We start from the raw sequence: 26702 nt of genomic DNA, 5'->3' as shown, positions 1-26702 counted from the left end.
AGAGTAAAAGAGATTTCTTCTCCAAATACAGAAAGATTTCTCCACAGTAAGAGCTGTGAAACTGTGGAATAGACTCCCTCCAGAGGTGGTTCTGGCTAGCTTAGTAGATTGCTTTAAGAAAGGCCTGGATACTTTCCTAAATGTACATAATATAACTGGGCACTAACATTTATAGGTAAAGTTGATCCAGGGAAAATCTGATTCCCCTGCTGTAGCAAATTGGAGCATGCCCTGCTGTTTTTTTTTGCCTTCCTCTGGATAAACTGTGGGTATAGAATTGGGTATATGGGATTGTACGATATTTTTTATTTTATTTTTTATTTTTTTATGGTTGAACTGGATGGACTCTTTTTTCCTCCTGACTAACTGTGTAACTATGTAACTATGCACCTATGTTACTATTATTAAAATCACTGCTCCCGAAAAAACTGCCCTTTTTAAAACTTTTTGTTTGCATTGATACATGTCCCCTGGGGCAGGACCCAGGTCCCCAAACTATTTTTATGACAATACCAAGCATATAAGCCTTTAAAATTAGCACTTTTGATTTCTCCCAATTCATTATAACTGCAAGTACTTTTAAATGACTTTTTTTCTTTTACAAATGTCACTTTTTGCAGGTACTACTCTAAACACGGGAAAAATGTGCCACTTTACAGGCATACTATAGACACCCCCCAGGTACAAAGAATATTTCACTTTTATTGTTTCACTTTAAGCATTATTAAAATCACTGCTCCTGAAAAAATTTAAATTTTTTAAACTTTTTTTTTGCATTAATACATGTCCCCTGGGGCAGGACCCAGGCCCCCAAACACTTTTTATGACAATAACTTGCATATTAACCCTTAAAATTAGAACTTTTGATTTTTCACGTTAATGTCACATAGACTTTAACAGTGTTTGCGTGTTCAAACAAATTTTTTGCCTGTTCGCATGTTCTGCTGTGAACTAAACCGGGGGGTGTTCGGCTCATCCCTACTGGCAACCATTCAAGGGTATTCCCTATATCACAGGGATAGAGAGTGTAAAAAAAAGGGGGGGGGGGTGTGCCTGTATATCAAAAATGATGTACAAGTGAATGTGAGAGATGACATCACTAAGGGAGTAAGGGAGGAGGTATAATCCCTATGGGTAGAGCTACAAATGGAGGAACCTAAAGGGAAAGTAATACTGGGAGTATGCTATAGGCCCCCTAACCAGAGGGAGCAGGGGGGAGGCGGACCTCCTATCACAGTTTGGATTAGTGGCAAGGATGGGAAGTGTCATTATAATGGGGGATTTTAATTATCCAGACTGTCTTGCAGGACAATTTCATGTGTCAGATGGTAAATACACCAACTAGAAACAAAATGTTACTAGACCTACTGATTACCAACAATACAGACCTGATCATGGATGTGGAAATATGGGACAATTTAGGAAACAGCGATCACAGGTCAATTAGTTTCAGTATAACTCTCACAAATAGGAAATATAAGGGGAATACAATACAAAGACACTGAACTTTAAAAGAGCCAACTTTCGTAAACTACGATCCTTGCTATAAGGTACTACATTTGATAAAATCTTAGGAACAAAGAACACAGAAGAAAAATGGGTATGCTTTAACAGCATATTAAATACGGGTATTAGCCAGTGCATCCCAATGGGAAATACATTTAAAAGAGCTAATAAAAGTCCTGGGTGGCTTAACTCCAACATAAAATGCATATAAAAGCAAAGGAGAAGGCCTTCAAAAAATACAAGGCTGAGGGATCATCATCAGCTTTCCAACTATACCAAGGATGCAACAAGAAATGTAAGGGTGCAATCAGGGTGGCTAAGATAGAACACGAAAGGCACATAGCAAAAGAGAGTAAAAAAAAATCCCAAGAAAATCTTTAAGTATATGTAGCACTGACCCCCGAAGGAGCGGCTGGTTTTCTTGGGCTTACCGTATACCTTCTCCACCTCGTAGCTTGTCGTTCTTGTCTAGGGGTTCCCGAGGTTGATGGCCCAATAACTGCAGAGACCGACACTTGAATTCCTTTAGGAATTTTTATTTGCATAAAACGTTGAACAGAAACTCAGTCTCTCAGTTGGGAATAGAGGATATGGGTAGGAAAGCTCAGGCACTTTTGGAAACTGCTGACACTTAATAAATGTCTCTCTCTAGATGATCCAGGGAATAGCCACTCGCAACTGGATACTTCAACTGTTGGATAAACCCTTGATTGTGGATCTAGCAGCCAACAAGTGATTTTAGCTTAGCAAAGTCTCTGCCACAGACCTGGTTGTAAAACTTTAGATGAACACTGAAAGTCCCTCACAGGAACTTAGTTGTAACCAAAAGATGAAATTAGGAATTTTCTTACAGTACCAGTATCTTACAGCTGGTCCGGCGATACCGTAAAAAATGTGGATTCAATTAGTGTCCTTACAGCTCAGCTTCCAGGCTCTTACCGAGCAGCCAGCCTCGTGCGCAGCCCTCTTCTGAAGAGTCCTCCCCTGGTTGCATGTTGAGTTGCTGGGCCTCTCCAAAACGGAAGATGGCACCTGACTACTTTAGAATCCTCCTTCCAGATACTGTGCCTCAGGCTAGCTAGTCCCGAGACTAGGAAATGGATGGATCCACACCCCAGGCCATGAGGGCCTCTGGGGGCTGGTCAGGAGGACCAGGACCATGGAGTCAGAACATACTTCTGGATCAGAAAAAAATGTCTAATTTCTTTATTAACCTAGGCAAATATGTATTCTGCTACATGTTTTTGGTGAAAAAAAAAATCCAATAACCGATTGGTTTGTGCAGTTATAGCATCTACAAACTATAGGATATTTTTATGGATTTTTTTTTTTTTTTTTACTAGTAATGGTGGTGATCAGCAACTTATAGTGGGATTGTGACATTCCGGTTAACAAATCGGACACTAAGTGACACTTTTGACACTTTTTTGGGGATCAGTGCTAAAAAATATGCACTGTCATAGTTACATAGTTAATCAGGTTGAAAAAAGACACAAGTCCATCTAGTTCAACCACAACTAGTACACACAACAGTCACTGTACTAATGTTACTGGCAGTAAAAGGGTTAAAATCAGGGGCGATCAAAGGACTAAATGTGTACAGTTAGCAAAAGTTCTTGCTAACTGTGGGCAATGTGCTTTAAAGAACCTGTATTAAAAAATGTTTTAGAGTCAGCAGCTACAAATGCTGTAGCTGCTGACTTTTAATATAATGACACTTACCTGTCCAGGGAGCCCACAATGTCGGTACCTGAAGCCGACCTGGGTACAGCTGCCGGCATCCTTACTAAGGGAAATGGGAAGTGAAGTCTTGTGGCTTCACAGCCTGTTTCTTACTTCACATGTGCGAATCGCACTGCACTTTCTAAATTGTCCCGCTATCTTCTGGCACCTGTGTGTGTTTCCCAGAAGGCAGCAGTGGGATGGAGGAAAGGCCGCAAATGACGGAGGTTGCCATGGTGCCCTCACACAGAAGTCAGAGCGGGTATCCGTTTTTGACAAGTATCCACCCCCCAGAAAGGTGCCAAATGTGGCACCGGAGGGGGGGGCAGAAGCAGATAAGCAGAGCTTCCACTTTTGGGTGGAACTCCGCTTTAACTGTGGGAAGCAGAAACACAAAATCTCTATTTTCCTCACTAACAGAAAGTCAATCTGCCTTATTTACATAGGTAGACCACTGTTCTGCCTCTCTTGGGAATGGGTGGCGGGTCCCGGCGGACATCGGGTCTGCCGGACCCACTGATTGTCTCCCGCTGTATCCAATCACAGTGGGAGCCGGTCGCCGGCAGAGCACATGCGCACCCCAGACCCGGAAGTGCAGAATCACTTACCTGTACGTGATTCTGCGCAGAGAGGCTGCACGGCCGCCGTATATCTATGGTATACAGTCAGCAAGCGGTTAATTACGTAAATGCCATCGACCTATTATATTAATATTTTTATTGACGTTACCCTAATAAATGAATGCAATATACACTAATTATCTGGCAATCATATTTATATATGTGTACAGTCACAGATAAAATCATTCTATCAATCATGTTTACCTTAAACATAATATCTTAAATAGATTAACATCACCAATAATGAATTTTCACAATATACACTAGAAAATTTGTAATCATGTTTACCTATCCATAAAATCACAGATACAATAGAACCTTTTTTTTAATTACATTAGCCATTAACTATCTTCCAAAAAAGTTTTAATCAATTTCAACATTTATTCCATTTGTTAAGAGTATTTAGCTTATGAATCCAGTTTTTTTCCTTTTTTGAACAGAAATTTCAAAGAAGGAAATAGACTTTAGTCACAGGAAATCCTTTTCTTAGGGTACGTCGTAGGCTACTGGTTAAAAAAAGTGGAAGTCACGCTTCTGGAATACACACATGACATTTCTTTTGTATTAGTAACAGTTTCCTTATGAACCGAACATTTCCCAGAGACCACTTACTGTAAAGAGTCGTTTTCCCCTTAGGAAGGCTTTTTATTTAATTTCATTTAAAGTCTAGTCATACATGGATCGAAAATTTGGCCAATTCAGCAAGGATTGGCTGAATTTTGATCCATGTACAGCCACTGTGGTTGAACAGAAGTCGATCTACCAATCAACTTTTGCTCCAACCACCCTGTCGGATTTTAGACGCTCATTCAACGCTGCAGGCTATTGATTGCAGCTCTGTGTATTCTGGGGGCAGGGTAGTTTCCCTGTTCTTAGAATACAAAATGAGGAAAAGCTTACCCATAAATGATACTTAAGCAAACGTTTACAAGAAATCTCTTTTAAAATTCGCACTCAGTGGTACATCACACCAGCAAAATGAAACAATTGGTCTCCTACAGAGTCAGACGTTTGCTGGAGATGCAATGAAGGAAGGGGCTCCTTCCTACACCTATGGTGGAACTGCACACCAATCAAACTTATTGGACACAAATTAAAAATTGGATAGTTCATATCACTGACACCCAACTAGAACTAAACACAGCCTGTTACCTACTACATGTCAATGATCTTTCCTATAAAAAATACAAAAACTCCCTAAGACGATACTTACTTAATGCCACCAAAGTGCTGATTCCTCTGAACTGGAAAACCAGAAATACAACAACAATAAAAGACTGGTTACTGAAGGTCAAACTAATATATGAAATAGATGAAACCATAGCAATAAAAGTAGGATTTTTATGACGGCTTACCTGTAAAATCCTTTTCTTGGAGTACAGCACGGAACACAGGGTCATATTAATTACTACATGGGTTATAGGCCACCTTCTGGTGATGGACACTGGCACACCCAAGACAGGAAGTCCCCCTCCCTATATAACCCATTCTATTACAGGGAACACCTCAGTTTTGTAGCAAAGCAATATACATATATCCCAGAAAGAGGGGTGGGACCTCTGTGTCCCGTGATGTACTCCAAGAAAATGATTTTACAGGTAAGCTATTATAAAAATCCTACTTTCTTAATCGTACATCACGGGACACAGAGCCATATTAATTACTACATGGGATGTCCCAAAGCAATGCCATTTGAGAGGAGGGAGACACAGAATAAAAATGGCTGCCATCAGACGTGAGGATCTATACTGCTGCTTGCAGAACACTGAGCTCAAAGGCGGCATCCTCATGCCCTTTTACATCCACCTGATAGAACCTGGTGAATGTATGGGCCGAAGACCAAGTAGCAGCCTAGCAGATCTGAGTCATGGATGCTTGGTGATGCACTGCACAGGAAGCACTGACTGCTCTGGTAGAGTGCGCTCTAACTTGGAAGGGAGGAGATTTCCCTTTCAAACCATAAGCTTGGATAATAACCTGCCAAATCCACTTAGAAATAGTAGACTTTGGTGCTGCCTGGCCCTTCCTGGGACCTTCTGGCAGCACAAATAAAACATCAGTTTTACGTATCTGAGCTGTTGCTTCCAGATAGACTCTGACTGCTCTCATTACATTAAAGCGGAGGTCCACCCTAAAATACACTCCCAGGGCTATGTGATCCCCCCTTCCCTAAACGCTTGGTAACCCCCTTACCTTCCAGCTGTCTTCTTTAGTTTTTTTTCTATTTCAAATTTCCTTCCACAGTGAATTCCGGAACGGGGAGGAGCCGATGCGGAACGGGGGCGGGGCTTAATCGGCAGGTCACTCGTTCCGGTCTGCCGCATGGGCTCCTGGGACCTTTTTTTTTCCCCAGGAGCTCGATATTGACGCCGCTCGATATTGCGCTTACTGCGCATGCGCGGGATCTTTTATAGATCGGGCGGTGCATGCTGGTATTTGAGCATCACACACTCCCGGAAGAGGATGCCTGTGGGCTTCACATGCCCACAGGCAAAATGGAAACCGTCAGGAGACGGTTTTATAAAGTCATTTAGGAGGAGACAAAGGCATGCTGCTGATGCCAGAAACAACAGAAGTAAGTGTTAGCCTTCTTCATAATATTGATTTTCACTATGCCTTAAAAAAAAAAACGTTAGAAACGGTGGAATCCCGCTTTAAGTGAGTGCAAAGACTTTTCCTGCGTAGAACTAGGTTCTTGAAAAAAGGAAGGCAGGATAACATCTTGGTTCAGATAAAAACCTGACACTACCTTAGGTAGAAAGGATGGGTGAGGTCGCAACACCACCCTGTCCTTATGAACAATCAAATATGGCCCCTTAAAAGAAAAAGCAGCCAACTCTGATACTTTTCTAGCCAAAGAGATAGCCACCAGAAAAAAACAATTTCCTTGTAAATAGAACTAATGGAATATGACGTATCTGCTCAAAAGGCTGTTTTTGTAATACCAATAAAACTAGTTTCAAATCCCATGGGTACAGAGGGGATCTGACTGGTGGATTTATATGCATTACCCCCTGTATAAAGGCCCAGATTAACCTCCCTGGCCGTGTGATTATTTCAGATTTTAGGTGCTGAAAGACGTACAATTATTTTGCATGGAAATTTGGTGTTTTATATTGTAGGCCTGTAATTCTTAGAAGTAACTCACTTAAATCTGTCCAAACAAGAGTCTAGTATACATCCCTGGCATGATAAAGTTTAAAACATGAAATCATAAATTATAATATAATAAATAACTATAAATACTTATAACAAATAATAATATAATGGTAATAAATATTATTCAATAATGTAATCAAATCAAAAACACAGAAATCTGCTCAGTTGCAGAATTGTCTCTGCCATTACTAAGAGTTTGATGATGAATTTCCCCACAAATTACTATCGCTCAATTCTGCAAGTGATTCTAATTTATTATCGCTGTTTTCTAGCTGGTCTAAAAGTACTTTTGACGTAAACTGCCATTTTTTGGTTGCTATGGACAATCTCCAGTTTCCTGGCAGAAAGAATAGTATTTATAATATAAAACTGTATGTATGCAGGACACTGGACAAACCACTAGGGGCAAAGGGGCTGTGTAATTATTTGATACAGTACTGTAATCTGTAAGATCACAGTATACTATATCTATACTGTGTTTTTTACTTTTTGAATTTTGTGCCGAACTCCGTCCCCGTGCGTCGCAACACTTGCAGGGAACGGAGCTCAGCACTGTAAATGGAGCGAGACACGGCGGCTTGCAGATCACAGCGGGGAGACATCGCAGGATCCTGGGGACAAGCTAAGTAACCGCTACATGGATCCTGCGATGCGATCCCGAGACTGGCTCTGTGTTAGCGCTTTTGGTACTGAAATCTCACCCCGAGCCAGACTCGGGCATACCGCCAGGGAGGCTAGGGAAAGTCAAGCAAGCGGTCTTTGAAAGAACACTGATAAGGCTGAGATTTGACCCTTGATAGTACTCAAGGCCAGCTTCATTTCTACTCCCAGCTGTAGAAAGGTAAGAATTCTACCTATGACATACTTCCGGGGATGCCATCTCTTGGATTCACACCAAGAGACATAGGCTTTCCAGACCCTATAATAAATTACTCTGGAGGCTGGCTTTCTAGCATTAATCAGGTTAGAATTCACAGAATCTGAAAGCCCCCCGATTTTATAGAATATGGGCTTCAATAGCCAAAACGTTAAATTTAGTGTTTGTAAGGAAGGATGGAATACTGGACCCTACAAGAGCAGGTCTAGGCGCAGTGGAAGGGACCATGGGTCTCCCCCTGCCATCTTTACGATCTCTGTATACCAGGATCTTCTGGGCCACGCTGGGGCTACCAGAATTACTGGCTTCCCCTTCTGCTTTATTCAGCAAGAAGTTGCAGTATCAATTGTACTGGAGTGACCGCATAAATCAGTGAACACTGATCCCACAGGACCACTAACGAATCTGTTCCACATGCGAGTTGGTCCCTTGTCCTTGACACAAAGTTGATTAACTTCTTGTTGAACCTGGACGCCAATAGATCCACATCCGGGGTGCCCCATTTTTGGCAAATCACCTGAAATCAGCCGGGGTGTAGAGACCATTCCCCTGGAAACAGCTGCTGACGAATTAAGAAATCTGCCTGCCATTTCTCCACACCCGGAATGAAAACTGCAGATAGGCAAGGTACATGATTCTCTGCCCAAACCAGAATATGGTTCTCTTCCCTCTGTGTGACTTCTGGTCCCCCCTTAGTGATTGATGTAGGCTACCGTTGTCGGATGGCATCCAGACAGGTTCTGTAACCTGGACGTTCAGGACCATAGAGCCAGACATGCTGCCCGAATCTCTAGGATGTAGGATGTTGATGGGCAAGGTCTTCTTGACCCTGGACCATTTCCCTTGGACCGTGGCCTCCTCTAGGACTGCTCCCCAGCCTGAAAGACTGGCATCCATTGTCACAATCTTCCAAGTAACCGGCATAAAGGATTTCCCCTTCTGCAAATTCTTGGCTACCAAACACCAACTGAGGTTCTGACAAACTTCCTGGGTCAGATAGATCGTTAAGTCCAAGGCTTGGATTTTCTTGTTCCAAGCCGACAAGATCCTGTTTTGTAACAGACTTGAATGAAATTTAGCATATGGGACTGCTTCGAATGAAGCCACCATCTTTCCCAATAATCTCATGCATAGGTGGATGGAAGGATTCTTCCTTGCCTTGATCAGCTGGACCAGCTCCTTTATAGCATTGACCTTTGATTGGGGAAAAAACACCTTTCTCTGGGCTGTGTCTATGACCAGACCCAGGTACTCCAGCTTTTTTACTGGCTGTAAGGCTGATTTCTCGAAGTTTAAGATCCACCCTAAAGCCCCGTACACACTATCAGATTGTCTGCTGAGTTTTTCCTTCAGATTTACCAAAACCATATAATATGAGGTCAAACCTTAGGAGTTTCAATGTGTATGCAATCAGGCAGGCCCTTCTACTACATGGTTTTGGTAAATCTGAAGGAAAAACTCAGCAGACAATCTGATAGTGTGTATGGGCTTAACTTGTTCCAGATACTTCACCGTGGTGGATACACTCTGATTTAGGCGAGCCACCGACTGATCTACTAACAGCAGATCATCTAGATATGCCATCACTGTTATACCCCAGGTCCTTAGCCTTGCCAGGAGGGGAGCTAGCACCTTTGTGAATATCTGAGGGGCAGTAGCCAACCCGAAGGGTAAGGCCACAAATTGGAAATGGTTATTCTCTACTGCGAACTGTAGGAACTTTTGGGGAGCGGGAAAAATAGGTACATGTAGATATGCATCTCTGATGTCCACAGATGCCAAAAATTCTTTCCCCCTTAGGGTGGAGACTACTGATTGGATTGACTCCATCCAGAAAGAACAGATGTTTAGCAACTGGTTTAGGTCCTTGAGGTCCAATGCCTTATGCTGGCCGGCTGTATCGGGTCTTTCCAAAGAGGAAGGTACTGTGGATGCATGCACAGGAACCTCAGATCCTGAAGCTGATGCCTTTGTGACCCCTTTTGCTGCAAACGAGCCCCCTCTGTGGGAGCCCATAGTCCTAAGCACAAATGCAGAGGTACTAACCCAAACGCATCACCTGTTGAGCCTTAGTCCAGCAATACAGTGGTGTGAAAAAGTGTTTGCCCCCTTCCTCATTTCCTGTTCCTTTGCATGTTTGTCACACTTAAGTGTTTCGGAACATCAAACCAATTTAAACAATAGTCAAGGACAACACAAGTAAACACAAAATGCAATTTGTAAATGAAGGTGTTTATTATTAAAGGTGAAAAAAAATCCAAACCATCATGGCCCTGTGTGAAAAAGTGATTGCCCCCTAAACCTAATAACTGGTTGGGCCACCCTTAGCAGCAACAACTGCAACCAAGCGTTTGCGATAACGTGCAATGAGGCTTTTACAGCGTCCTGGAGGAATTTTGGCCCACTCATCTTTGCAGAATTGTCCTAATTCAGTTACATTAGAGGGTTTTCGAGCATGAACGGCCTTTTTAAGGTCATACCACAACATCTCAATAGGATTCAGGTCAGGACTTTGGCTAGGCCACTCCAAAGTCTTCATTTTGTTTTTCTTCAGCCATTCGGTGGTGGACTTGCTGGTGTGTTTAGGATCATTGTCCTGCTGCAGAACCCAAGTTCGTTTCAGCTTGAGTACATGAACAGATGTATATATCTATATGCTGCTATCACTTGCCCAGCCTGATGCTTTAAGTAAATGTGCCCCCTTAGGAAGTGCCTGGAGCCACCACCTTACATGCCCTGACGCTTCTGTGCACTGTCGACTTCTCAGCCCAAAGAGTGAGGCTTTTTCAAACTTTCAGCCCGCTCTGTGCCATTAGGAACGTGCACGCCAAACCCATGTGCATGCCGGCTTGCGTCTTGGCCCCGCCGCCAATCATATCCTATTCAATACAAGGATGTGCATGCCCACAAGCCCGCCGGAGGGGGGGAGGGGAACAGGATGTGGGAAAATCCATTTTGGGGATCGCTGGTAGATGGGTGACCCCCCTAAAACCCCTCTAATGGCTAGAGAGCGAGGAGAGGCTGCTGGATTCAACCAGAGCTGCTGCCACACTGAGCATTGTTACACTGTGAGGTAAGGTAAATACATCAGGCATGTGTTTAGAGCTGTCACACTCTCTACTGGTGAAACATAGGCAGGACACCATTTACTTGAATAAATAGAAGAAATACATAGGTTTTTCCTTAGGATTATCTTTATGTACCTTATCCCCACCGTAGGATACTGCTGAAGACCAGACAGACCCAATCTTCACCCATCACAGCAGGCCAAGTCATGACAGAACTTCAGGGACTGGGACCCCACTTACGGGGTCCTCTTTCCTGGACCCATATAGCACCCTGCCAGAAAACATTTAGGTATTCAGAAGAACGACCAGATCACTGGGTCCAGCTCTCCAGGGAGAAGCATTATGGGCAAAACCTTGTACCTTTGACGAGGCTGGGTACCATTCCTCTGCCTTATCAATGCCTTCTGGACGGTTCTGGTTGCATAGCTCCTAGATCCAAAAAGGATCCTGGCGGAGCTTTTTCTTTGAAACTTCTCTACCCGTGACCAACACCTTAGACACTGGCGAAAAAACTGAGGTACTCCCTGCAATGAGAGGAGTTATATAGGGAGGGGGACTTCCTGTCTTGGGTGTGCCAGTGTCCATTACCTGAAGGTGGCCTATTACCCATGTAGTAATTAATATGACCCTGTGTCCCGTGATGTACGATTAAGAAAAGAGAAACTCAATTCCACAATAGATGGAAACCTTGGAATATTTTCACTCTATCTGAAACCTTTAAAAGAATCCTTTCTAATTAAAACTCCAGGTGGATTTACTTTTAAGAGCTACACCCTTACCCACATTTTACTTTATAAAACAATACTCCTCTTCGATATTCATCATCCATTCCTATCCTCAAAAATTAAAGTAAGTCTTTATAAACCTTCTTAAAGCTATTTTCACGTGTCATTTGATTGTTCCTCAATAACAGTTGACTAACTTTGAATTCTTGTTTAACTTCTGTTTACTCCCAATTATATGGATTTAATTTTAATAGAACAAATAAGTATCATTTGTTATGCCATACCTCATTTGTTCATCACAAGTTGTGTATATTTGATGTAACATTTTACCTTTTGCTGTCTATTTGCATACCAGGTACTTTTATATACTTTATCATTCTTTGTATTTAATTTTTTCCTTTACTTTTACAATAAACTTTATTGTGAAAAAAAAAAAAGAATACAAAGACACAGCAGAAAGGATTTCCTCATCCACATCAAATGTGTGAATGGGGGAAACTGGTCAGTTTTTTTTCCCCGTTAGTTGAAAAAACTGAATCATCTATGGCCGGCTTAACTCCAACCAAGTTTTCACAAGTTTTATGCAGATAATTTTCTCTCAGGTTTTTGTTTCTGTCTGTAACCTTATTGGAGAGATTTTCCAGCACTTCCATTCCACAAGAAGCCTACACAAGGAATAGCACAGACTGGGAGACACTGACAACAATAAAAACATTGTCAGAAATTCTAACCCTTCTCTGCTAAAACTGTGTTTTGGGGATTTTTTGTGCCCCACGGGGAAAGGTGTCTCCAAGGAGATTAGGGACACAGATGCCAGTTGACATCTAATTATTTCCTTCTAACCCTTTCCTGCTTTATTGAAATGAAAAAATAAGGTTTCGCTTGTGCTTGGCTTTAAATTCTTTCAACACTGAACATTGATTTTATTATCTATCTTCTTCTAGTGGACAAATTATCCTGATGTATATGGATTTCAGTTTAAGTGGTCAAACTACCTGAAGAGCATCGGTTCGTTGTTTGTTGGAAGCAGTCCTGAGTTTGATCTCGCAGTTTTCACCCTGTGTTATGTGACTCGCCCTGACAGTTTGTAAGTATCCCATCTGTTCTTTGGGCATATATTCACTTTTTTTTCCTATGAATGACTCACAGGCTTTATCCAGATATATGTTGTGGAGAATTTTTTTTTCATTCTTCAAGTCACCATAGAGTAGACTTTTTCAACCTTTTTCACACAGAGAGGTCTTTTTGGGGGGGGGGGGGGGCTTAGGTAATCTAAAGAGAGAAGAAGAGGGGTAATAAAAAATGAGAGGTATAGGTAAAGGGACTTTGGGTACAAAAGGAAGCAAGGGGGTAGGAGAGAACTCCATGTGGAAGACCCTTTGTTACGGCTGGAGTGGTCAAATTAGGAAGGACTGATGGATAAAAATCAACAGATGATGAGGCTACAGAAATTCTAGTCAGAGTAGTCAGAATATTATTGAAAGTATATCGAAAAATTTCAAGTGTGTTGGAATTTCTGCTCATTATCATAAAGGATACAGGTGAGATCTTCCATGAGCATTGCATTGTTAACTATGAAGAACCACTAGTCCATCAAGGGAGGGGGGAGGAGTAGTATTGTTCCCATGTGGCAGGGATGCAGGATTTTGCCGCATTGAGAAGGAGGATAAGTAGAGATTTCTTGGTGGGGACGAGGGTAAAGCAAAATAGGTAGGCAATCAGATCATCCCATAAGACAATGGCTGTTAGTCTGTGGTAAATGCTCCTCATGAATGAAAAAAATTCAAGTAAAATGATGTGAAGGAGGCTTCCAGTGTGCAATTTACACTTCCAACATGAGGGAGCGGGGGGGGGGGGGTATGTTAGGGTAGAGGCAGTATAGTAGAACTTTGGTTTTCTACCACCTGGAGATGAACTTGTAGCTCGCTTCCTATTTTATGGAAATGGAGGATTTATAGGCAAACAATAGCATATGATCAGTCTGTTTTGAGGAGAGTGAGTGTGAGCTCCCCCTCCCAATTTTCAATATATGATGGGGGGGAATGGCACTAATGTAATAGGCTGTTGATAGAGAGTATCGTCCTGGGAAGTCTAAAAGACATATATTTTCAAATGTCATGAGAGATTAGGAATAGACCGAAGATAGTGTGTTAGTTAAACAAGGCTCCGATGGTTAAGTTCAGCTACAAAGGAGGAATTTAATTGATCCGGGGTCATAAAGCCATTACCCCAACAAAAATGAAGGGTTTTAAGTATAACAAGGTTCAAGAGATGGAGTTATAGTGAATGCATGGGGGGTGATTTTCTGTAATTCTATGGAAGAACTAGGCAGCACTGTTATTGCTGTTTTTGGGTTTCAGAGCAGCAGAGTCACTGTGCTGTCATCTCACTACAGAAAATTGTGAATTTACTGAATTTCTGTATTTATAGTGTTTTAAAAGTGATAAAACATGGAGAAATGTGCATGTATTGCAGACATTTATTTATTTATTATTTTATCCTCTAAATCAAATTTTGGCCAAAACGTATTTTTTTTAAAGAATAGAATAGATTGGGGTAGGCTTTCAAATTATTTTGGGTTTAAAACACTATCTGTGTCCCCGTTTGGGACATTTTACATCAGATTTTAAATATTTTCTTAGAATTGATTTCTATATTACTGTTTTGTCTGATACTAGACATCTGGGTAGGAAGTGAGGCGCACTCTTGCTAATAGGGAAGCAGACTGCGATATAATTCTGACACAAATTCTTAACCTTATTTATTTATTTCATTATTTAGGGATTTCCCCGAACTTCTTGTTCTGTATGACAGACATGAAGTAGACAGACAGTAAGGAGAAGTTTCCCGAATAGTGACAGACAGCAGTAAAAAGTTGACATAGCATTTAACCCTTCCACACCACTTCCAAAGCAAAAAAAAAGTTGAGACTAAAGTTAACTTTTAAGTTAAGAAGAATCATACAGTTTCTTTTTTTAAACACTCATGTCATGTCATGTCATGGTTACCACTACTGGTAAAATTCATGGTCTAGATCTACTCATGATCTATATTGATTACTTACGGTAGTTCATTTACCATACCTAGTAGTGGTTATGCAAACATCAGTATTATGTTATCATTAATTGCAATATTGCAAGAAAACAAAGTATGATTTGTTTGGCTATACACAATGATGTAGACAAAATCGTGATCCAACCATGGTAACAGGATTTTTTTCTTTAGAGATGCCTCATTAACAAAATGTATTATTTTCTGATTGCAATTTTGAATGCATGTAATTACAATACAAAACATTAGATAGGGGTTGCAAACCTTTGTGTTTTTTCATCTTAATGCATCCTATGCATTAAGGTGAAAAAACACCTGGCAGTGACTGGCCTCTTAACCCGCCGTGTTACTTACCTGAGCCCTGGAACTTGACCTGATGGGGACGCGCTGTCTCTCTGCCTGGGATTCTCAGCTTTTATTGGATAGATTGATAGCAGCACAGCCATCAGCTCCCGCTGCTGTCAATCAAATCGAATGATGCGGGCACCAGGGGTCATACTTTTGGCGTCTATGGATGCCGAATGCTGGACTCGGGAGCAAGCCCACAAGGTAACCCCCTCAGGAGAGCGCTTCTCCTAGGGGGTTACCTGATGTGGGGAGGAGCTACAAGAGCCGCTGGGGGATCCCAGAAGAGCAGGTTCGGTGCCACTCTGTGCAAAACGAGCTGCACAGTGGAGGTAAGTATGATATGTTTGTTATTTAAAAAAATAAAAAAAACGACCCTTAAAATCCCATTAAACTAAGATCATTTTAGCAAATTAAGAAAAAAAACCTTGCTCTTGCCACAATTGCATATCCTGTGTGCTGCACAGAAGAATATCTTCTTTCTTAGCTATTTTCTGTAAATTACCATTTGCTCTGCCCCATATAATGGAGATGAAAAGATAAGAACATGTTTGTAGTCCATGTCAGGAGAGCTGACTAGGTTGACAACCATGGCTCCCGCTATAGATAAAGTAGAAGAGTGACAAAGCCACCCAGGTACCAGAAGTATGTTATTTACTGGATTATCTATAAAAAATAGCTTTGGAAAAAGAAATTGAATGCAGCCACCTCATCAAGGACTAGTAAGCTGCAATATATATTGTTTTATTTTGGGGTTTATATACTCTTAAATTATCATTTTCTATTTTTTTTAGATGCACTGTCACAATGGGAGGCAAGACCCTTAAGATTCAAACCTACACCTGGGCCAACACGACTTATGGAAATGGCAAGAGATATGTGGGATCTTCTTATCCTGTTGTTTAATAGGAAGAACCTGTGGCTAAAATGTGAAAATTAAAGTTCTTTCTTCTGCAAAAATATGCTTGACTCATCTGTTTGCATGTAACATTCTTACCTGATAAAACAAGACAAGACTAGAGTCAAGTGCAGGTGTTTCATCAGATTAGGCGACCCATCAGATTTTGAAATGGAAGTGACGTTCCATTGCCGCCATCTTGCTACACCCCGCACTCATCCACAGTAAGGATACAGTGAGAAGGTGGCAAGCGGACATCTTTTTACACCCACTGTAGTCTGGCATTTCACACTTATTTTTACCCCTAAACAGAGCTTATATAGTGAAATAGAGTATTTGGAAATCCATATGACCATTTTGATGATGAATTGTAAAATTAGCATTGTTCTGTCAGATCAGCAAACTGGCGAGATCAGCAGGCTTACCGCTGCTTTTATAATTCAACGTCAAAACACTCAGATGGATTTAAAAACACTGAATGTCACTATATAAGCTCTGTATAGTGGTTGCAATAAGTGTGAAATGCCAGGCTCCGGTGGGTGTAACAAGATGTCCGCTTGCCACCTTCTCATTGTATCCTTACTGTGGACGAGTTCTGGGTGTAGTATGGCGGCGACAGAACGTCACTTCCATTACAAATTCTGACAGGTCACTGAATCTGACTGTAGCACTGACCCCCGAAGGAGCTGCTGGGTTTATTACCGTTAACTTCTTGACCTCGTGTTCATCTAGGGGTTTCCCATGGTAGATGGCCCAAAGAATCGTAGAAACTGACACTGGATCCACTCTTTAGGATATTTATTTGAAAAAGGTAGACAAAACAGTCTCTCAATGAAGGGTAGAGGGTTAGGTAGGAAGTTCAGGTACTTTCGGAACTGCAAAAGATAGGAAATCTCTCACTATAAAAATCAGAGAATTACCGTTCACAACTGGATTCTCACAGCTACCGGATAGACCTTCTCTCACTAGGCCTAGCAGCCGATAAAGTGTTTAAGTAAAGCAAAGTCTCTGCCACAGACTTGAATGTAGAACACTTGAACAAAGTCTCTGCCACAGACTTGGATGTAGAACACTTGAACAAAGTCTCTGCCACAGACTTGGATGTAACTGAGGGACTTAGGTAAATTTAGAGAGCTATCATATGGTACCAATATCTCGCAGCCGGTCTGGCGATACCGTATGAGTGTAGATATACTTAGTGTCCTTCCTTCTGAGGAGTCAGCCTTATGCATGGCCTTCTCCCGAAGAGTCCTCCCCTGGGTGCTTCTCCAGTTGCTGGGCCTCTCCACAGATGAGACAGCACCGGACCACCTTTGAATCCTCCTCTCAGTTACTTTGCCTCGGGCTAGCCAGCCCCGAGACTCAGAATTAGATGGATCCAAACCCCAGGCCATGAAAGCCACGGGGGCTGGTCAGGAGGACCAGGAACAAACAGACAGAAAGATCTTCTGGACCGGAACCCAGAAGAACGTGATGTCAGTACCTTAAATACCCTTTCCCAGAATGCACAGCAGGATGACACTCCCACTGGGCTGGTTCCGAGAAAGAATGGCATTCAATACGCCTAGCTAAACTGCATTCTCACACTTGCCAGCGGTGACAGCGACACCTATAGCCAAGGAGAACCCAATGCAAACCAGCTAGACTGGTACTAAAACCACAATTTGCCATAATTAACCCTAAAACCCAACTGTGGCTTTAGGAACTTTAAATTGAAATAAACACATAGCGTGTGCTCTTCAAAAGTACATGACGAAACACAGGCAAAGCGAAGATCAGAGTGCAGGCTCAGGATCAGTGTGGACAAGGAGAGACTGTCAACAGGACTCAAGGCACAGGTGTACCTGGTCATCACAAAGATCTCTTGATGGCAGAGATGGAATTGACTGTAGGGCAATTCCTATAACACGGCCCCCAAGATCACTGAGCTGGGAACAGTTGACAGTGCAGATAGGATAGAATGGAGTATCAGACTTAAAGCAAAATCATAGTTTAAAACAAAGCTCAGGTCAGACCGAAAACATGCATAGAACATTCAGATGATATCAGAGCTTCAATATTGTCACAGATAAACAAAAGAGGAGACACAACTATGGAGAGGGATGTGGCAAAAAGCAGAGCCAACGTATGCTGTTGCCATTAACTTCTCCTACTGATGAAGCCTATGGCCTGGCTTGCTTATTCAATTACTTCAATTATATCTAAGTTAGTCAGACAGCAGATCATTCAGAAAAACACCAGCAATGGCAGTCTTCATATTTCTCTCACTGAACGTGTCCTTTATATTTATGCACACATTTATGCTCATATCTATATATACATAGCTCCTTATAATTGCAAGATGGCTGCAAAACGCTGCAGGCACCTTGGGTTGGCCATGTAATTTAAAAAAATGGCTGCGGATTCTAAGCTAGTAATATTAGGGTTTTAGAGAATATTGAGACGCTTAAACCTTTTACACCCAAACTCTAGGACTAAATATTACATTAATACATTCACAATGTATGCTTTCCTATGATCCAAAAAGGGATAGTGTGTCAGACTGCTTGGGGAGAAGGGAGTGTTACCTGGGTTTGCCATTTACTAAATAACAAGTAAAGAGAACCTTTTACTTTGCTCACCATCAAACAGTAACTGCAATCAAGAAATGGACTACAAAATCTTGACTAAAGTGTATAGAACCTAAGCCAAAGTACATTCACTTAACCCAGCATTATCACTTAACCCAGCATTACAAAACACATACAAGAGAAGCAAAATACGAGTCAGTAATATCCTCCATGCCAAAACATGTTTTAAACAAATACAGGGGACACATACTGCACTCAGGAATCACCTACTGTGTCCTACCTCACTGTTGTATGATATGTAATGTATTGAATACTAACTACCAATCAATGAGCGTGCTACCACTCAAAGTAAGCAGCGGTCACTAAATGGCAGACCGTGTGACAGTCCTATCTAGACAACGGCTGTGCCACTGCCATGGGAGGGTGTCCTGTCATGGGCCTCCCGCCCAGCCACTACATCCTTACAGTAGCAGGGGGGTGGAAGGAGCTGCAGATTGGGACTGATTGGCAGGAGCTGCCCAAGTGATTATGTTAACAAGCAGGTGATTACCCAGCTTGTTAATATGAAAAGTCTCCCACTCGCTGTTCTCGGTGCTAGATATGGGGACAGAAAGAGGGAGACTTTTCATATTAACAAGCCGGGTAATCACCTGCTTGTTAACATAATAACTTTTGCAGCTCTCCACCCTCTGCCCTGCCAAAGGTATCGTAGGACTGTGCAGGTGAGGCTTTAATTAAAGGGGGCTCTGTGTTGTGTTAGGCCGCGTACACACGCGGGGACTGTTCGCCCAACTTTGTCCGCTGAACAGTGTTTCGGCGGACAGTCCGCCCGTGTGTGGGCTTTCAGCGGACAGTTTCAGCGAACAGTCTGCTGAACAAAGTTTTTCGGAAATTCCGAAAAACTGTCCGCTGAAACTTGGTTTCAGCGAACAGTCCCCTCGTGTGTAGGCTTGTTCGTCAAACTAAGTTCTGCGCATGCTCAGAAAGGATTTACACGCCGAAAGTTGTAATGCAGTGTATAGGACGTCGTATTTTCCGTCCCGTCGTACGTGCCGTTCACGTCATCGCGCACGGTTTCAGCAAACTGTTCGTTCGTCGTGTGTGGGCAAGTCCGTCCATGCTAATTTTGAGCGGACTGTTCGCTGAAACTGTTTGACGGACAAAGTTGAGCGAACAGTCCCCGCGTGTGTACGCGGCCTTAGAGGCACTGTGTTATGTTAAGGGGTGCTGTATAACATTAAGGGACGCTGTGTTAAGGGGTGCTGTGTTGTGTAAGGGGGTACTGTGTTGTGTAATGGGGCACTGTGATGTAAAGGGCACACTAAAGTAAAGGGGGACAGTGATGTGAGGGGGAACTAAGGACACTGTGGTACTGCTTTAAAGAGGTGGACTGTGATGTAAATGGGACTACGATGCTGAAGACAAGATATGGACCTCTGTTGGAAGGAAATTTTGCTGACTGGACATCCATAAATTTTAATTCAAGGCCCCTGGTCTAAAGAATGTGAATAGAATAGGGTGATTGTGTACAAAGCGCTATTAGTGCTGTGTGCAAAATATGAGTGCAGTGTGCAAAGCATACAAAATGGGGTACAGTTTTATACAGAATTCAAAATTTCTTTCACAATAACTGTGATTAGTTCACACATTTTGACTTCACTTTGCATATTTTTTAATAATGGGAATCTAGCACGTGCATGCATTTCTGCATGTTAATTAAGCAAACCAACTGAATTAAATAAAAAATACACAAAAATGCACGAATCATGCATTTTCTTTTTAGTGCGCTATAGAAAATCTTTAGTCTGAGGGGTTCTTCCTCAGGTTATGTGAACAAAAAAAGAAGATGCAGTTCACTTGGGAATGTGAATCTTCCATATGTTCTCTATATGTACCTAATCAAGTGTAAGGCAAATGAAAAAAAAACAACTTTTTCTTGCACATAATTGAATAATTAAAGTTAACGTGTCTTAACCTTATTTACTAAAGCTCAGTGACGATTCCCTTTGCAAAGTAAGGAGGATGGAGAATAGGGCGCTCTGGATAACATGGACACTTTAACAAACAGTACACGACTGGCTCTTGAAATGTGATTAATGCATCGCAGCAGCACTTCAGAAGAGGGAAGAACACTCTATAGGAAAAACAAAGCAAAACATTAAAACATTTTGACCTCCCTGGCGGTATGATTATTTCAGATTTTTGATGCTCAAAGTGGTACAATGTTTTTCATGGAAATTTGGCGCTGTGATACATTGAGCAGAGACACCGCTCACACACAGTGTGGGGAGACATTGCAGGATTCTGGGGACAAGGTAAGTAACTGTACCCGGCTCCTGCAATGCGATCCCGAGGGTGGCTCGGGGGTTACCGCTTTTGGTACTAAAAATCCACCCTGAGCCACACTCGGGAATACCGCCAGGGAGGTTAATGATAAGGAAGGGTTAAAAACAATTACAAGATGGAACTAAAACAGACATATCAATGAATCCATAATGTCCAGTGGGATACCTCCTGGGAGTAAAGGCAGCTGCAGGTGAAAGTTCAAGCTGACCAGCGGTGGGAAACACTGCGTCTCGGGAACCAAGATCTTGAATGCATGGGATAATAATATTAAAAATATAGCACGCAGTAAATTATTTGTATGTCTGAGTAGAGTTCATACTTAATGGATTTCAATGATTTGAGATTGTAGTCCTTAAGTAGATGTCTGTGCTGCACCGTGCTGTGTTAATGAACCTGTTATTCCATGCATTGAGTTATTGCAGCAAATGCAGTAAAAAACAGATGTTTGCTATTTTTTCAGATGCAGTACACCAAAATGCATGGTAATACTTTACTGTATGTAGTGGGTCATTGCAATAAACCTACATTGAAGGTGCATTTGCTTAGTGCGTAGGGGTGCCATTCGAAATGCATTACCATAAGGTCTAGGTCAGTGATGGCAAACCTTGGCACCCCAGATGTTTTGGAACTACATTTCCCATGATGCTCCACTACACTGCAGAGTGCATGAGCATCATGGGAAATGTAGTTCCAAAACATCTGGAGTGCCAAGGTTCACCATCACTGGTCTAGGTGAAAAGCTGACCTCAAAATAGTCTGTCTTTACAAACACCTTCTGAAAATGATAGTTGCTTTGCTGCTAGGTTGATCCTCTGCCCTCACTACTTGTAGATTCACTTTCAACCAAATGCTGGACTGGTGGCCTTCAGCTAGTCGGACTGCTTAGGATGACCTGTCCAGTGTCCACTGCCAAAAGATAAAAAAATAAAGTAGATGATGCTAGATAGAGTAATTCAAGTTAATTCATGTTTCATTTAAAGTCGAACTTCAGGAAAAAGTTTTTTTTTTTACTACTGCTATGTACAAAGAAGTTACCTCTAATGATGTTTATCCCAGATTTGCATCACTCCTGTGTACTGTAAAAATCCTAATTTAATCAATGCCTAAAAGTACCAATGTTATACTTCTGACAGCTATTTAATCTATAACTAAAGGCAAAACCTTATTTTTCATTTTGGGTAAAGTAACAAAGTGTCATAACTTCTGTCAGTTTTTTTTTGTGTTATCTCCCCCCTCAATTCTTGTTCCATAGCCACAACTAGAAGTTAGAGGAAATCCCTCTACATTAGGGAATCCAGAGTTTCACCAGGGTCACCAGGACTAGTGTCTCCTTTCTATTCCTGTTCTGGTGACCATTTTCATTTTCAGTGATTGCAGTAAGCAGGACAAACAGAGAGGGTGAATCTCAATAATGGGGGGACACAGACAGCAATAAAAATGAGACAGGTGTTAGAATCCCTCTCCAATATGTCTAAAACAAAAGCTGGTTATACACTAGTAGAATTTTATTAAAAATTTCTTGTTTTAAGACCATTTGTTCAAATTTTTAATCACATGTGGGCAAACTCGTTATTCAATTTCAGCTGCAGTGACGAGAACGTTTGAAGGAGCAAGATGGAAATTTTTTCTTGAACAAACACATTTCTAACAGTGTATGTGGCTATTGTTTGGTAAAGTTTATTCAATCCAAAATTGAATGTTAAAAAGAAAACAAAATGTGAAGGTGTTTTTTCATCAAGCTGTTGAATGCACTGAGAATTTTTGTATATAATATGATACAAATATCCGTATGAACGGTCATTCAAAAATCTTCTAGTGTACTAGTATGCAAAAAAGAAAAAAAAAGGTTTTGCATTCAGGTATGCTTTAAACTCCTAAGCTCCACTTTCGTTTGTCCTCTCGCATTGGATTATTCACAGGATATAAGGCGTTCTGTGAAGGGGAGAGGAGGGGCGGACAAATGACACTTTGGCTTGTGTGTATGAAAGCTGCATGTGTCCTGTGGCAGTGCCAGGAGTATAGGTCTAGCTGTACGTTCTGGCATCAATCATATTGAAATCAATTAATTATTTTTTGTTATTTTGAGAAAAACTGTTATTTACTGTAGGCATCAGAAAAATCTGAATTAATAACAAAATAAGGAGATGAAGTTTGTTCATTATACTCAATCTAAGTAAGATTATGAGCCATACAGGGATGGTCTGTGTATGTTCCGCCCCATGACGTCACTGATGCTCTCTATAAAGGACTTGCAGTTACTGCTTTAAGGGATCTGGTTGATGACACATCCACGATGAAGGACACATTTGTTCTCTTCTGCATCTTCCCTTCAGTGATCTATGGAACCACATTATCACAACCGAGTGAGACTTCTTACATACTGCTATTTCTGCTATAGCTTGAGTTTTTTTTTTTTTAAGTATAAGATACTGAAAATGTTTATTTTGTACCCATAGGATTTTAGGAAATGCTACATATTTTGTACGACAAGTACTTTTCTTATAATTTTTAGGTTTTGCAAATCAATGTCTTGTTTTAAATGTAATTATTGTCTGTTCAGATACGTTGCAAATAGATTAAACACTAAAGAATGTATATATATATATATATATATATATATATATATATATATATTTTTTTTTTTTTTTTTTTTTTTATCCTATGACTAGACTGTATATGAAGTAATTGGATTCCACAGGTGCTACAGTGTTAACCTATCCAATGATTGTACAAACACATGTGGTAAACCGAGAGCAATGTTATTGTTAAAAATACGTTACATATTACGGGACTATTTACTATAGGGTGTGAATTTTACACCAACCTAGCAAGTGTGCATTTACCTCTAAGACCAACTGAGGTTTCTAAATGGATTCTAAAGCCAAAGTTTTTTAAATTAAAATAAAATAACAGGTTATCATCACATGCTCTGTGCAACAATATTGCACAGAGCCTGCCCCTTACCTTTTTTTTTATGGTCCCCACCAATGCTGTCCTCTTCTTCTCCCTCTGAGTTCCCCAATAGCGATCTGAGTGGTACTGGATCATAGCTGTGCTGGCGCATTTGCATCCATAGACACACACAGTGTGGCTCGGCCATGCCTTCCGCTCCCTTCTCATAGGATTTGACTGACAGCCGCGGGAGGGCTCCCGCTGCTCTCAGTGAAGACAGTTGAATCCAGGAGGAGAGGTGAGCAAGACTGCTGGCATGGATGGGGTTGGATTGTCAGAGGTCTCAGGTAAGTGCTTAGGGGTGGTGGGGAGGAGGGGAAGAAGAACTAGTGGAATGTTTTGCCTTTTGAACCACTTTAAGCTGGCCATACACTGGTCAAAATTTGGTTGGTTTGTTTGTTTCTTTTTTGCCTCCCTCCACTATGATGAATCCAGACACCCCTGGGTATAGTGTTGGGAATAATGGGCATAACACATGACAGACTTGACCTTTGTGTCTGGTTCTTGTCAGTCGGTGCTCATCCCCACATATGTTTATATGTGTATTTGTTCATTTGTTATAATTGGAGAAAGCAAGGCTTGTTTGCTGCTCTACCAACTGCTCTTTACTGTTTTACTAAATCATTTAATAGAAACCATTGAAACAAAATTTGGTCGGTTTAGCAGGAGCTGGCTGAAGTTTTATAAGTGTGTGGCCATCCCTGCTAAACAGAAGTCTATCCATTGATCCTCTTCTGTCAAAGGGACATACTGGAGAACTTTTATCAATCAGCGGCTGCAGCCAACGATGCCCCGATTTTTCAAATAAAAAAAGTGAACACACCTCTCTAATTACAAGCCTTCTTAAAAGCTGAAGTCCAGTTTCTTTTGTTGGAAAGGACAGGTCAATTACAATGTAAAATAAATAATCTAACTGAGTTATGCCTCTATAGTTAAAGTATTTATTTTACAAATAAATATTTACTATAGGGTCCATCCAACATATTGGTTTCATTAGGTAGGGATTATTTTTTTTTAAGAAGAGAGAACCAGCTCTGTAAAAAGCGCAAAATAGTTAAAATTAGCCCGATAAACATTTAAGAAGAACATAGAAGTCTGTACGCACATGGTACATAAAATATGAAGTTCATGTTTATGTTACCAAAAAAAAAAAAAGTAGACCTGGTGACTTCTCAGTAGTGCAGTTTTGATATGTCCATCAATAGTGGTCACTCCATAGTCAGCAGTAATTACCTATCCCCTGACCATCACCCAAGAAATTATCGAGTGGTTGTACTACATCACGAGGCTTAATTTAAAGAGAAAATGCAAGCTGTTCAAATCATGTTTATTAAATAAAAAACACCACATGCATATTGCAGTTTCTAAAAATGTTTTTATCTGGGGTCCCAAAATTTAGTTTTAGCCATCCTTGCCACTTTAGACATCTTTGCCACAGGGACAATAAGGACCGCTTTTAAAATACCTGAAGCTTTTAAAGAAGATCGTTCATTCACTATAGAAATATTTACTAATGTTTTTTTGAACGTATATCCCTAAAATTTTATAAACATGAGTACTAAAGCAATGTAAAATGTTTTGTAGCATGGTATATAGACATAAAAATAAGCATTGCCCTCAGACTTTCTTGTTTGGAAATCAATTCAACTCACAGGAGTTAAACATTTTCTACATAGGCCTGCTAACTCTTTTGTTCTTTGAAGTGAGAAAATTCTGACTGGCCTATTCCCATTTGTTGCACACTCTGTAGAACTTTGTACAGGGTATCAAGTTCCAATTGTGTACATTTACACCTTGTATGTATTGTAGTTTTTTCATGTATACATCTTTAGTGTTAGGCTGGCTCAAGTTACTTATGTAGAGGTACCCTCGTAGGGGCTGCTAAGTGATGTGGCCCAGCTGTCACCCTGCCCAGCCCGGAAATTACTTCCCAGTCACTTTGAGACAATGAATAGTCCATGTGCTTGTTTTTGTTATTTTATGAGGGAATTTAACTTGGATGGGGTAAGGGAAATATGGGATGCCCGGTGTATTGTATATCAGTCAATTGGCGTTTTTTCTATGTCAATCAATTGGTAGATTGTATATCAATCAATTGGGACAACTATATACACTTCTCTGTACAAGTTACTACTCCAATCTCCTCCAGCACATACCTTGCTTGCAGACTATTCCTATTCCTTCCTCCTGCACAACTCTTTATCTCCCAGGATGAGCTAGCACTTGTGTAGCGCACTACTCCCTTGGGAGCTGCTGGTGTAGGTCATTACAGCACTTCTGGTGTAACCCCACTCTTCCACCCCACACGAGTAACAACAGACACATTCGAACAGTTGAACAGTGAATGTTTATTTTCTTGCTGCATTTCATGGTGTTTTCAGTAGTGCAAGGTAGTATGAGCTATCTCTTCTTCCTGTTTCATATTGAGTAGCTAAGACCCTTTCCCTTAGCGAACTGGCTGATGCCCCTCTGAAAGACACCTTGGTAAATCGGAATGCTAGAAGTCCCAGGCCTCACCTGCCTCTCTCGCCTCCTGCAAATACTCCCCAGGCCAGTTCAGGAAAGTCCAGGTGCCCCCAGTCTACTCCATCCGCTTTGCAGCTACTTCCCGGTTCCTGTGCAATGATCCATCCCAGCCGGGATGCCTGGTTTGTTTCCCCATGGTTTTTGGTGTGAATTGTAGGTTTGAACCATCCAGCTCTGGGGTCTCTGAACTCTCAGGCCTTCCAGTTAGGTTCCTGCTCTCCAGTGCTGGAGTCTCTGAACCCCCAGGCCTTTGAGCCTGCTCCCGAAGGTCACATTGTGAAGCTTCTCTGGAACTAGTCTCTTCCCATCTCCCCATGAAGCATGTGACCTCAGTATA

General features: G+C 41.4%; 2 protein-coding genes across 2 annotated transcripts in view; both read left to right on the top strand.

The window, feature by feature from the left end:
• The window catches only part of LOC143983673 (uridylate-specific endoribonuclease D-like), a 59907-nt gene extending 43874 nt beyond the window's left edge, over nucleotides 1-16033 (top strand). The window contains exons 6-7 of the mRNA XM_077483651.1: nucleotides 12622-12764; nucleotides 15868-16033. Of these exons, the coding sequence (XP_077339777.1) occupies nucleotides 12622-12764; nucleotides 15868-15979 (255 nt within the window). The 3' untranslated portion in view covers nucleotides 15980-16033. The remainder of the gene's footprint in view (nucleotides 1-12621; nucleotides 12765-15867) is intronic.
• A 7058-nt stretch (nucleotides 16034-23091) lies between these two features.
• LOC143983672 (uridylate-specific endoribonuclease D-like) overlaps nucleotides 23092-26702 on the top strand; it is a 35095-nt gene continuing 31484 nt past the window's right edge. Inside the window, exon 1 of the mRNA XM_077483650.1 lies at nucleotides 23092-23250. Within this exon, the coding sequence (XP_077339776.1) occupies nucleotides 23181-23250 (70 nt within the window). The 5' untranslated portion in view covers nucleotides 23092-23180. The remainder of the gene's footprint in view (nucleotides 23251-26702) is intronic.

Source organism: Lithobates pipiens, unplaced genomic scaffold (assembly GCF_037356315.1).
Source record: "Lithobates pipiens isolate NorthernLeopardFrog02 unplaced genomic scaffold, aLitPip1_a1.2 Scaffold_16, whole genome shotgun sequence".
Classification (NCBI taxonomy): domain Eukaryota; kingdom Metazoa; phylum Chordata; class Amphibia; order Anura; family Ranidae; genus Lithobates; species Lithobates pipiens.
This window is presented reverse-complemented; position numbering and strand designations above follow the sequence as displayed.